The sequence below is a fragment of the Ornithodoros turicata genome, chromosome 1 (assembly GCF_037126465.1).
Source record: "Ornithodoros turicata isolate Travis chromosome 1, ASM3712646v1, whole genome shotgun sequence".
NCBI classification, from domain to species: domain Eukaryota; kingdom Metazoa; phylum Arthropoda; class Arachnida; order Ixodida; family Argasidae; genus Ornithodoros; species Ornithodoros turicata.
In genome coordinates, this window is record NC_088201.1 from 101,618,364 (window position 1) to 101,631,059 (window position 12,696).

A 12,696-nucleotide genomic window follows, 5' to 3' on the forward strand; every position below is an offset into this window, starting at 1 on the left:
TTCTCCCACAGCAGCACGCACGAACCGCCGTTTCTCTGATGCAAGACGCTGCGTCTACGCGCAGACTTCGCGGCGCCACGCACTTCATGCGACGCGCGGATATGGACGCGCAGCTCCCTGTGCAGCTACGAGCTGCGTATAGCGTCATTCGATTCAGGGAACTGAAACGCAAAGAAAAGTGCGGCTATTGCACACGAATACTTTTTCAGTTTGACTACGGATTTCACAAGGTGCATGACCACAGGATTGTTTGCCCCTGAGATATTTTGAATTAGCCCACTTGAGCCCTTTTCCACCTGGTGGTAATGACGACTTTGCGTCCTCCTAGGAATATCAGGGGGGACAATGTACCCTTGCCCCTCCCCCCGTTCCACCGCCCCTGCCAGTAACATCTGGCATACCGCAGCGCTCTGTTCTCGGACCTCTGCTGTTCCTCATCTACTATATCAATGACTGACTTAGTGGCCTGACATCAACAGTCCGACTGTTCGCAGACGATTGCGTCATTTATCGTACAATCGCTTCCCCTCTGGACCACTCAACATTACAAAATGACTTAACACTAATACAGGAATGGTGCACAGTATGGTAAATGCCATTGAACATAAACAAATGTAACATTGTCTCTTTCTCATGACAACGACTCTGCACCCTTCCCACATTTTCTTACACAATCGACAACGTCATTCTGCCACGAGCAGATTCTTACAAGTACCTTGGCGTTCATCTCTCAGCAAATATGACATGGAATACACACATTAAGTACATAATCTCTAACGCTAATCGTTCACTTGGCTTTATACGTCGAACATTGAAGCAGGCACTTCCTCACTTAAAACACTTAACATATCTCACTCTCACTCGCCCAAAACTGGAATGCGCCTCCGCAATATGGGATCTCTCTCAAACAACCCCCATTGATAATCTTGAACACATCCAAAACAGGGCAACACATTTCATATTCAACAATTACTGCGCCACAACGTCAGTAACTGCACTGAAAGCTGAGCTTAACCTCTCAACGTTAGCACATCGTCGTACCATTTCAAAGTTGTCTCTCTTTCACCGATTCTTCCATACCATTTCCACAGATCAATCGCCAATCGTTCGTGCCGATATCATATTCCCCCGCCTAGACCATACCAATAAAATCACGCGTCTTCACTGTAACACAAACGTATTCTCGAAGTCATTCTTTTGTTCCACCATAGTCATTTGGAATGACCTCCCAGAACACATAGTCACTAGTCACGACCACCAATCATTTCTGAACATCATACGCCCGCTAAACTGATTTTTGTTGGTTTTTGTTTTTGCTCTTTTAGATTACTTGCAAAGTGTATTAAGTGTGTTCGTGTTATCCTAACTCTTTTGTATTATGTCCTGTTTTCTTTCTTTCTTTTTTTCTCTCCTCATTGCAAAATAGTCACTGTATTTTTTTGTGTTGTATAAACTGTATTTACTGTTTTTTCACTGTATGTTCACTGTTCCACTGTAACTGTATGTTTAATGCATGTAACTGTACTGCAATTGCAACTGTTTTTTTTTCAACCCCATATAATGCCCGTAAGGGTTCTTGGGGTAAAATAAATCAATAAATTAAATAGTCCCATAGAGAGTCTATAGAAATTCTTATGAGATCCTGATGTGTTCATACCGGTTCTTTATGAAATATTGGCCACCGTAATTCTATAGAAACTCTAACGAGCTCCTAATGAGAGAGCTTCTATCGCTTTTCTTCAGAATTCTTTTAGAGGTTTGTCGTGTGCTTTTGGCGCCATCAATGTTTCATGCAAGTACATAAAACAAGCATATGAGGAACAAGCTTTTTATTTATACTACATTTGGCTCCACTGAGTGCAACAAGGAGGAGCTCCTCTTCAGTACCTGATGCAAAGGGGTATCTTCCACGTGTCTCCTGAAAAGACAAAGTGCATGTACATACATAAAAATGACACTGAGTACAACATAGATTCGCAAATATTCGGTCAGTCTAGACATGCCATTCTAGCAGGGATCGGAACCGGAACTGAACCCGAACCGAAAACCGGAAAAACCGTTATTTTCCATCGAACCCAAACCGAACCGAACCCGAACAATTTTTTTTGCTTCTCCTGAACCGAACCGGAAGTGAACCGAAAAAAAAAATGATACGGTTACCTGTTCGGGAATCGGTTCAGAGGTGAAATACCTAATTGTACTATCCCCGACCTTTTTTTTTTTCGATTATTTATTTTTTGTACGATGCCAGATGAGAGTAAAAGTTTGTGACTGTATATCGCCAGTTTTTGCCGGAACCAATGAGGGCCCTGACCGGGTTCTGCCAAAAGGCTTCCAGCAATTCGCTTTTCGTTTTCAGCAGACGACCACGGGAGGGCAATACAATAAAATATCAGCGTCCTGCTACTCCCTTCGGATGCCCTGACCATCTTGTGAAACGAAGAGGCAGATAGTAAAACCGAAACTATGCAAAACTTCGTGCGTTTCCCTAAGAACGCTTCGTCTTGTGAAGCAAGTGGTCGTGCATGGCGAGGCAGCAGTAGACGCTTCCTGAAACAGTCATCTCACACCTTTCTCTTACAACCGTGTGCGGTGAGGGTAAGCTCGCTTTCATGTAGCAATATTACTGCCGATGAACCGGTTAAACCAGGACCGAAAAAAGTAACGGTTCCAATCCCTGTAAGTGTCGCGACCGCTGACCGCATTTTTTTTCGTTTCTCCCGGAGCCGAACCTGAACCGAACCGATATACCTGAACAGGTTCAAGCTGATAATTTCGGTTGAGCGGAGCTAAACGCGAACCCGAACCGGACCGAAAAAAAAATACCGGTTCCCATCCCTGCATTCTAGACACGAACATCTGCCCTTAGTGCTATATGAAACAAAAATAGGATACAAAAGGTGAGCTGCATACTGCATACACTGTAAAATAGAGACATAAACGTGGATGATACAAAGCATGCAAAAAATATGTAATATATATTCCTTCGATACAGCGGTTTATCTACATGCTATGATGAGAGAATTGATACAATGTCTGCAAGTGCATTCCACGTCCAAGCAGACTTGCTGTTTAGTGATATACAGGCTGTTTTCTCTAACGTGTCCAGAATTATATTTAAAGCGAGCGATAAAAGAAAAGCAAGGGATACTTTTCTGCTACTTGAGTAAGAAACAGATAATGCTTCACTACTAGCACCTGTTTCTTAGTCAAGTAGCTGAAAAGTAGCGCTCGCTTTAAATAAAATTTCTGGACACGTTGGAGCTAAGTGCGTCCCAGCTAAGTCCCAGCTAAGTGCGAACATACTCGTATTTAAAAAATATATTTACATCACTTTTTCTGAGATGAAATCAATTGCAATATAGCATATCCTGAAGGGCACTCCTTAGCAGGGCATTAGCAAACTCCTAAGAAAATGTCTAAATTAACTTTCAATAATTAACTTTTTCATTATAAAAGCTACGAAGTTGTTCCAATGAGAACATCTGGACCCTTCGGTCACCTGATACCGGAGCCGTTTTCAGAACAAAAATCAGTTCGATAGATCGTCCGCAAAAAATTCGTGAAGGAACACATTTTTTGCTTTATATTGTTGATTCCGCATCTTCGTAGACGCGTCTTTCCTTGGAGCGCAGTGCCGCCTCATGCGTCGAAGATGAGCTTTAACTTGCGCAAACAAAACAAAAGCAAATGTATCGGGTGACTCTATCGGAACTCCCCGTATCTTTGGTTGCATTTTCTTTTTTTTTTTTCTTTTTCCAGGACGCAAGAGGCGATAGTGTGCTCTTTCACCCCTTCACATTGGCGGTGAAGGAAAGACGCGTCTCTGAAGATGCGCAATGAACAAAATAAAGAAAAAAGCGGCGTCCCCTCTCCAGAGCAACAGGAGTAGCCGTTTCGTTCCAATCACTTCCCCTCACCGCACAGAGGGAACACCGGGTGCAGTTCTTCGAACGTAGTTAACGTTATTCTGTCGATTGGACGGCACCTTTCCCGTGGAGACTTCAAGCACGAGCCGTTTCAAGCTTGCCAAATTATGTCTCGAAATTCTTGGTCTTCCCCATCATATTGAACGCATATACGTACACGCATTCACGTCAAAACAAAGCAAAAACGAACAATACATATATCACATCCTGTCATTTCGTGATTTCGGGAAGGCAAGCCTTCCCTACTCCCACGGACAATCATGGCAAGATGTGCCACTCTTCCTCGCACACCTTTTTTTTTTTTTTTCCTTGATTACAACAGTCTGTACTGCGCGAGTCCTGGCAGTACGAACACGTTCGACGCTAACCAGAAACAATATTCTGCGAGCCGATCACAAGGCGGAGGAGGAGGAGTGTCGTTGGGAGGAACCGAGAGGTCTGCCTGCGTGAATAGGCGGCATGTTTCTCGGGAAGGGAAGGTGGTGGAGAAGGGGAGGAAAGGGTGAAGTGGAAGACCGAGCGGAATCCGCTCGGGGGGAGGATAGCTGCGTCCATGGGCCGACTTCAGGGGAACTGTGCCGGCATACGCCTATTACACATCTGAGGGAAACCCAGGAAAAACCCCAGACGGCACAGCCGGCCCGCGGATTCGAACCGCGGACCTCCCAGTCTCCAAGCACACGCGTTACCGCTGCGCCACCGGAGCTGGTCCGGTCACAAAGAAGACGCCGTCCCCTTAGCATTCCGGCTCGCCCGCCCGCCTGTCGGTCGGTCGGTTGCCAAGGCTACCAAGGTCCCTCCGGCCGCTCCACGATTGGTCTCCTCCGCGTCAAAAGGCGCGCAGTGGTTGGCCTCGTCCGTGTGATGTTTCCAGAGAGGGAATCCCTGAATGTGTCGTCTGCTCTTACCAAGTTTTTATATCAGACTGCACAGGAACGACGCCACAAATTCGCGTCGGGTTTTCGGCATTACTATCAGCGATGAACGGGGAGTAAAACAGCACTACAGTTTCGGAATCGACCGGGACGGAATGCCGGTTCCCCGCACGGGGCGAGCGAACGCTAGAGGTGACACAGTGAGGTCGTCTCCTGTCCACTCTTGTCATATCATCGACGTGACGTGACATAGCATTTCACCTCGTGTCGTTTGTAGACGAGGCATTTAAGCAACACCTCGTGCTTCTTACTTGCAAAGAGCTTACTTGCCGGCACACAGCGGACAATATCAGCGCGGAATACGAATCTGTGATATCATCTTGGGGGGATAGCACATAAGGTAAGACTTTTGATACCAGCAAAAAGCAGCAAGCTAGCTGTGTGCAGACTACGATGTGAAGGTGCGAGCGTGCTTAAGACTTTTCATTTTTCGTGCTTTCCTGTTAACGACTATCATTCTTCAGGTGCGCCGGGTTGTGACCGACAATGCATCGGCTATGGTTAAAGCTTTCGCTCTTCCTGGCTGGACAGCACAGGAGGACGAGCTCGATGATGATGACGCTGATATCGTCGTTATTGCAGACGAAGAGCCGGAAGTGAGGTTGGCGTCTCACTTCGGGTGTACTGCTCACAAATTACGATTGATTGTGAAAGATGGCCTAAAGGTAAGCGGAATAAAGAGGGTAAATTAGTTTGTTGTTGGTAATTGTTTGTTTGTGTAAATTAAGTAATGAGTTTGCCGTCTTCTGGCGTGGACCGGCGATGATCGGCTCACACCTTCACTGCTGTCGTATAAGCCTCATATCCTTTAGGTGAAACACTCTGCCGTACGCTTCTGCGGTTTAAACTGAAGCTTGATATTCGAAATCTATTGAGATGCTCGAGTTGTTGCTGCGAGGACTCAATAAAGGCGATTATGCCGGTTTAATTTCAGTGGCAAAGAGGTGCTCCCTTACAGGGGCGATGGAAGGCGGGCTACAGGGGGGCTACTTCCCCCCTGAAATCCCGGAGGGGAGCGCGAAATTCCCCTAACGAACGGGCGCGAGCAATGATGGTTCGACGGTTTCAGCTCCCGCAGGTGAAATAACTGTCGCAGTTGTGTATTCAAGCAAAGGCTCACCGTGCTAGAACTCAAAATGGGGTGTCGCAAACACTCCTGTGCGTCGGTCCAAACCTCCTGTCCTTCTACAAACACGTTGCAACCAGACGGATCACCTGCGAAGCGTGTCGCCAAGAAGCCTGGTGCGTTCTTCTCCTTTTTTACTTTTAAAATTATGATTTATCTGGTTTTGCTGAGCTCGAGTTCGCGGGACCCGGTTATGAATTGGTGGCATCTCGGCGCGCCGCGGGGGGGGGGGGGGTATGTTGGGGTCCCCCCTGGGTCCAAGGTTGCGCCGTCCCTAGTCCCTTGTGAGACCTACCTTTTTGCTACTGACGTCTTGAGGGAAAGACATCTTTTTTTCTTTGATAACTACGTTGCTGAAAAATATTAGGCTGGACACGCTGTATATAAACGGGTCGGTGAGATGTCGGCAGGCGAAAAGTGAGTACCTTCTAATATACATGTTCTCAGGATCGTGCAGCCTCGGATGTCCTTAAGAAGTGCTCCAACATTGTGAGGTATGTGCGGAAGAGTCCAGGAGATACGAAAAAATCATACTTGAAGCGTCGGGGCTCCACTTGGACGCTGCTGTTACAACCCGCTGGAATTCACAACTGCCCATGGTACGGAAGGTACTACGCGTCTTCCAGGCCACCCCCAATTTAACGGATAAGCTGTCTGCCTGCAAGAAGGAGCGGCTGAATAGTTATGAGCTGCGGCTGCTAGGTAAGAGTGCAGTCACGTTGAGGAAAGCGCCGGAGATTAACTGTGCAGCTTGGTACTTCTAGGAGACCTTGTGGCAGTGCTATCACCCTTTGAAGAGGCAACAAACGTGCTACAGCGAGACTTTGAAACTGTCGGCCTCCTCCTCCCTGCTCTCGCGAACCTGAAACAGTCATTGCTTCGATTGAAAGAAGAGACGCTGCCGGCGTTAAGCAAAGTTTTGTCAGCACTTTCGGAAAGACTGAAGCAACAGTTTGAACCTGCCTACGACGACGACCTCTTCCTCGTCGGCACCTTTCTGGACCCCCGCTTCAAGGTACCAGCTTTTTCCTAACGTGGACCTCATCGGCTTCCTTTTTTCCTTGACTTCTAATTATTTTTCACGTCAAATTTCAGTTAGAGTGATGCACGGACGAGCGCGTCAAGGAAGCTATGAAAGCGCGAATACTAAGCTTCATCCCGTCAGGTCCCGAACCTCCACAGGACCACAGTGGTCCTGCTCAACGAAAGAAACGTTCACCGCGTTGGCCCGCCCGTCGTCTTCTTCAATGGGAACCCGCACAGCAAGAGCAAACGACGAAGTAGCGGTCTATCTAAGCGAGGGTAGTAGTGGATGATGTGGTAATAGTGGATGATGACGTTCGCCGCTGAGCTTTTGGAGATCCGCAGCGACGCGCTATCCACTGCTTTCAGAAGTAGCCAAACAAGTGTTTGTAATACCCGCAAGTTTTGGAGCTGTTGAACGCGTGTCCTCCGCAGCGAGTTTGATAAAGACTGCGAGAAGAAACCGGCTACATCCTACCACTCTGGAGCAGCTATACTCTTTCTCAACAAGAACCACCGAGAGTAGCATTGCATACATGTGCAGTGCACGCATAGATCGAGTAGATCGAACGAAGCTTATCTGTGTTGTGTTGTGTGGAACTGCGTATGTCTAATTTCCTTTGTAGGTTATTATTGCGCTGAGCGCGACCGTAACCTATAACCGCAGCTCGGGAGCTGAATAGCACACAGGCTGATACGTGGTGAGTGATAGTCTGGTGGTACACGCCGAGCAGGCGTAAGCGAAAATGTCTTTCTAAACTCACAAATTTATGTCCGAAAATATGAATAAAATTTCGGCCAGCGGACTGATATGTTGGCTCTCTATATCCTCGTCAATCAGACGAAATTTATTGCTCTTTGTGCCACGTCACGCTGTTATTTAAGCGTTGTTTAGTGAATACATGCAGTATTAGTAATTTGTAGACATGGTTATACGTCTAGTAATGCTACTGCACAAATTTTGGCCCCCGGATTTGTCAGAAGATTTGATAAATTCGGATTTAAAAGCAAATTTGATTTAGGCCCGGAAAAACAAATCTGGATTTAAAAGGATTTGATTTAACGTGTCAAAATTAAATCCGGACTTGATTTGGATTTGATTTACTACCTTCAGAAAAAATGCGGATTTGATTTAAATCCGATTTGAGCGGCCAAATCCGCAACACTGGTGGCAGAGCTACATATCTGGACCACCGCCAGCAGGGCAATATTTACCGCAATCAGTTGTCGCACCAAGCCGGCGCAAATTTTAGTCGGTGCATTTGGCTCTCGAACAGAAATGGTAGTGAAGTACCTGCACTTCTTCCACAGTTTTGCCTTGCTTGAAAAAGAAAAATCTGACCATAAATAATTCATGTAACGTGGTCCTTTCTGCAAGAATTGCCTCACATTCTGCTGATCTCCGTACTGCCCAAATATCTCCAATTTAATTCATTACTGTAGTTAAGTAAATTTAATTAACGTATTTTACTTAAGTAGCCGTCTGGTAGTTCTATACTATCTGACACGAAACATTTTGCTTACACGTAGATCAGAGCTGCAAAAACAGCATCGGCGGTATCGCATAAAATTAAACACCCTGTTTAAAATTATAATCAACCTCTTGAAGTGGAGCGGATCTGATGTATGCAGGGTTTTGAAGTATGCAACGGTTTGACCGAAGTCACATTCTCAGTATATGACCTTAATACATGACTACCGTGTGCGCAGGTAGTCATAAATTACTGTATGGCACACAACGTGCTGCGTACCAGTTTCATCAAAATTTTCTTAAACAGAAAGATAGCTGTGTATAAGTTACAAATATCGCATATTAGCAAAATTACAAAACTGCCATCCCATATCTGAGGACTCCTATAATACCTACATATAGAGACCAAGGGGCTTAATCGTTTCACACGTTCAATTTAACGGCACGAGACAGCTGAACGAGCCGTTCAGGCTAACGAAACGAGCAGACGATGGTGTCATTTGAGAATGGTCTTAAGTATGATACGAGAACTAGTGTGTTCCGAGTTATAGGGCACATGGGAGTCCGAGACCAGAAAGGGAAGACGTAGTGGTATCAGAAGTATCAAAAGAAGAAAGAGCAGGAGGCTGCCCATTCTCCTCGACGTATACACTTATTTCATTCACTTCATGTAAATTTTTCAAGCATGGAAGTACAACGCGCAGCCATACTGTCAGGCTTCATAAACAGTAGACTTAAAATAAATTCGCAGTGCAACGTTTTTCTAGTGAGCTTGAACAGAACGTTAGTGAACTGTTTTGAAGGATCCCTGACCAGTCACGCCACCTTACCTTGGGTCTTTTGTGATTATTGAAGTACATACAGCCCCCATGAACCACGCGAGGTGACATGAGTCAACGGTGAAGAAAACAATTAAAATCACGGCCCTGAAAATTGGATCCGGTTTCCCCCCTCAACTCGGCAGATCTCTTGCCTGCTGCAAGTGTTCTTCCATGCAGGCTTTCATGGTGTGACGTCGAGACGTACTTGACTGCACTCTCGTCACAGCGAACCCAACGCAGGGAAAATTACTCTCGCACCCATTCGTGTTTGTTGTGTTTGTTACTCTGACAAAATGTCTGCCGAAGGGAGCGATCTTCTCGACAACCTATCGTCGAAGGAAAGGCAAATTTTGTTACGGGCGGCGGAATTTGGGAAGGTCGCCTTCGAAACGTCGCCGGCTCCGCGAGCTCAACGGGACGAGCATGTTGACGCGGCAGCGTGCGGGAGTAGCAGCCGCCTGAATTCCACAGATTGGTAAATAATGGCTGGCGATTCATTATCATATAGTGCAAGAAACGGATGATTCCTACCGCGACGGATTCTCTAAGCGCCTCTCGGTTACAGGTGCCGTTGTCCCCGCAGGGGGCATCAGCGTACGCTGATGTTTGGTGAGTGGCGCTACCACGGACCCTAGCCCCCAGTCCCAAGGTGTTATCCGTACCGTGCCGAGGGGATGAAAGGCGAAGGGCAGAAGCCTTGAACGGTGGCGGTCGGGGTCTTGGTCAAGCCCCGGCCGATGGGTTTTCCTTAAAACTCCGGGACCTTCTCACGCGTATGGACGTGAAACGTCAGCGACTCGTAGGAGCGTCCATTTCCTAAAACCGTACATGGTTAAAAATTATTCTTCCTCTACGATCGGGGGCGGCAAACGTCCCCGGACCGGGGTATTCGAAGTATTCGAAACAATGTCTACGAACTTTACAGCAAAGTACGTCGTTCTTTCAGCGACAGGAAATGACAAAGAAAAGGTAGTCCCGTTGGGTAAGATGTCGCCGTTCTTCATTGAGAAGGCGGTGGCATCTCTGTCTAAGCACATACCTGAGGTTAAGCGCATGCGATCAGGCGACTTGTTAATAAAGTGCACATCTGAAACAGACTGTGAGACCATTCTGAACACACATGAAATGTTGGGAAAAAGAATGTCAGCTTCCTTACACAAGTCACTGAACACCAGTCGAGGCGTCATCGCCGTATCAGAACTCATCGACGTCCCCGTTGAGGAAATTCTTCTAACCCTGAAAGACCAGGACGTCATAGATGTACGAAAAATAAAAATAAGAAAGAACAATGAGTACACTACAACCCGTAATATTATTCTTACCTTTGATCGCCCGACTCTGCCTCAAAAGCTGAAAGTAGGGTATCTGTCTGCTGAAGTTCGCCCATACATACCAAACCCGTTGCGCTGCTTCCGTTGTAACAGATTTGGTCATGCTGCCGACTCCTGCCGTGGCTCCGCCTGTTGCGCACGGTGTGGGAAGTCTGACCACGAAACAAAAGAATGCAAAGGGCCAGACTGCTGTGTCAACTGCTCTTGCAACCACTCATCCTACTCGAGATCCTGTGCAAAATGGAAATACGAAAAAGAAGTCCTACATGTTAAAGTCACACATAACCTCAGTTACCCAGAAGCCAGGAAAAAAATAGCTCCCATATTTTTCGAGAAATCTTTTGCCACAGCTGTAAAACAGAAAGTAAAACTAGTCACACAGTACACACAGACCGAGCAGTCAATATTCACCCAGACCAACGCAAGTCAGATCCAAGGAGGTGCAGATCCACCTCCAACTCCCGAAATTCCTGTGGCGTCGCTAACACCGGCGCCACTCCTGTCCTCACAGTCCACGGAGGTGACATCCATGGATTGCGAGGACGAGACGAGCTCTGAGCGCTCCTTTGCGAGCACGAGCTCCCAAGCCCCCAAAAAGAATAGATCTAGTCTGTCGGGGAGTGGGTCACTCCCCGACATATCTGATAAGGAGCTTGCGGCTGCGCGGAAGAAACCCACAAGGCCGCGGGTCACACCCCCAACAAAAAATAGATAATGGAAGCTCTTCCTAGTCGGCAAAAGTTCCTGACACACGTACTTCTTCTTCTTAGTACTGCGGTGGTGGTGGTGGTGGTGATAGGGCTTGCCGTTGTCGGCCTTAGTACTGCAACTATTATGAAGCACGCGATCCTCCAATGGAATTGTCGTGGGCTGAATTTGGATGACGTCAACGATCTTTTTGAGAAGTATAGCGCATCATGCTTTTGTCTTCAGGAGACATATCTGAACGAACAAACACAAAATCCACTGCGTAAACACAATATCTTTCGAAGAGATCGAACTGATGCCACCCGAGCATCTGGTGGTGTTGCGATCGTCACTCGAGGATCTCTCCCAACCAAAGCTGTTCACCTAGTTACAGACTTGGAAGCTGTAGCTGTGCAGATGTGTCTAGATAGGATAGTCACCATCTGCTCAGTCTATTTGCCACCATCAGGCACAATTACACAAAGAGACTTAGAAAATTTGTGCAGCCAACTTCCTGGTCCTTTTATACTTCTGGGTGATTTCAATGCTCACAACCCACTTTGGGGCAGTACAAGAACAGACACTCGAGGGAAATTGTTAGAGAAGTTCTTATTATCAACATCCATCTGTCTTTTGAAGACGGGGGCACCTACATACATACATTCTTCAAGTCAGTCTCTCTCAGTTTTAGACTTGTCCTTTTGCAGTCCATCCTTGTTTCAAGAGATAGAATGGACTGTAGAAGAACATCCGCTTGGGAGTGACCACTTCCCAGTGGTGTTAAAATATCTTACGCCAGTAAACCCTCTGACTACACGTCCTCCTAGATGGAAACACCATCTAGCCGACTGGAAGCAGTTTTCAGAAAGAAGTGACCTGTCTTTAATTCCTATTGATTGTATAGCGATAGAAGAAGCTAATTGTCTTATCAGCAACATCATACTTGATGCAGCAACATTATCCATTCCCCGGACATCTGGTCGACTCCCAAAGCGACCTAAACCCTGGTGGAATAATGAATGTGAGGAAACTCTCAAGCTTCAAAATCGTGCATGGGGTACATTTCGGAGATACCCCACCTCAGAAAATCTTTTACTCTTCGAAAAGGCAAGAGCGAAGGCCAGATGGACACGAAAGCAGGCTAAACGGTCCTCTTGGCGAACTTTCATATCTTCTCTATCTTGTAATACTCCATCCAAAATTGTATGGGACAGGCTTCGCAAAATCAGAGGAGAGCATATCAGTCATTCAGTCCCTCTTTTAGAAGTTAACGGTCAGGTATGTGAAAGTCTAGAAGAACAGGCTAATGCACTTGGGGAACACTTCCAAAGCATTTCAAGTTCTTCTCACTATAGTAATGAATTCCTTAAGAT

General features: G+C 46.5%; 1 protein-coding gene across 1 annotated transcript; it reads left to right on the forward strand.

Moving 5' to 3' along the window:
• The first annotated feature begins 10,292 nt into the window (after positions 1-10,292).
• Positions 10,293-11,351, forward strand: LOC135380461 (uncharacterized). Its single transcript, XM_064612507.1, has one exon. The coding sequence runs from the start codon at positions 10,293-10,295 to the stop codon at positions 11,349-11,351; it is 1,059 nt and encodes a 352-aa protein (XP_064468577.1).
• The last annotated feature ends 1,345 nt before the right edge of the window (positions 11,352-12,696 follow it).

Excerpts from the sequence above, each read along its gene's own strand:
- LOC135380461 (XM_064612507.1), top strand. The coding sequence starts at position 10,293 with ATGTCGCCGTTCTTCATTGAGAAGGCGGTGGCATCTCTGTCTAAGCAC.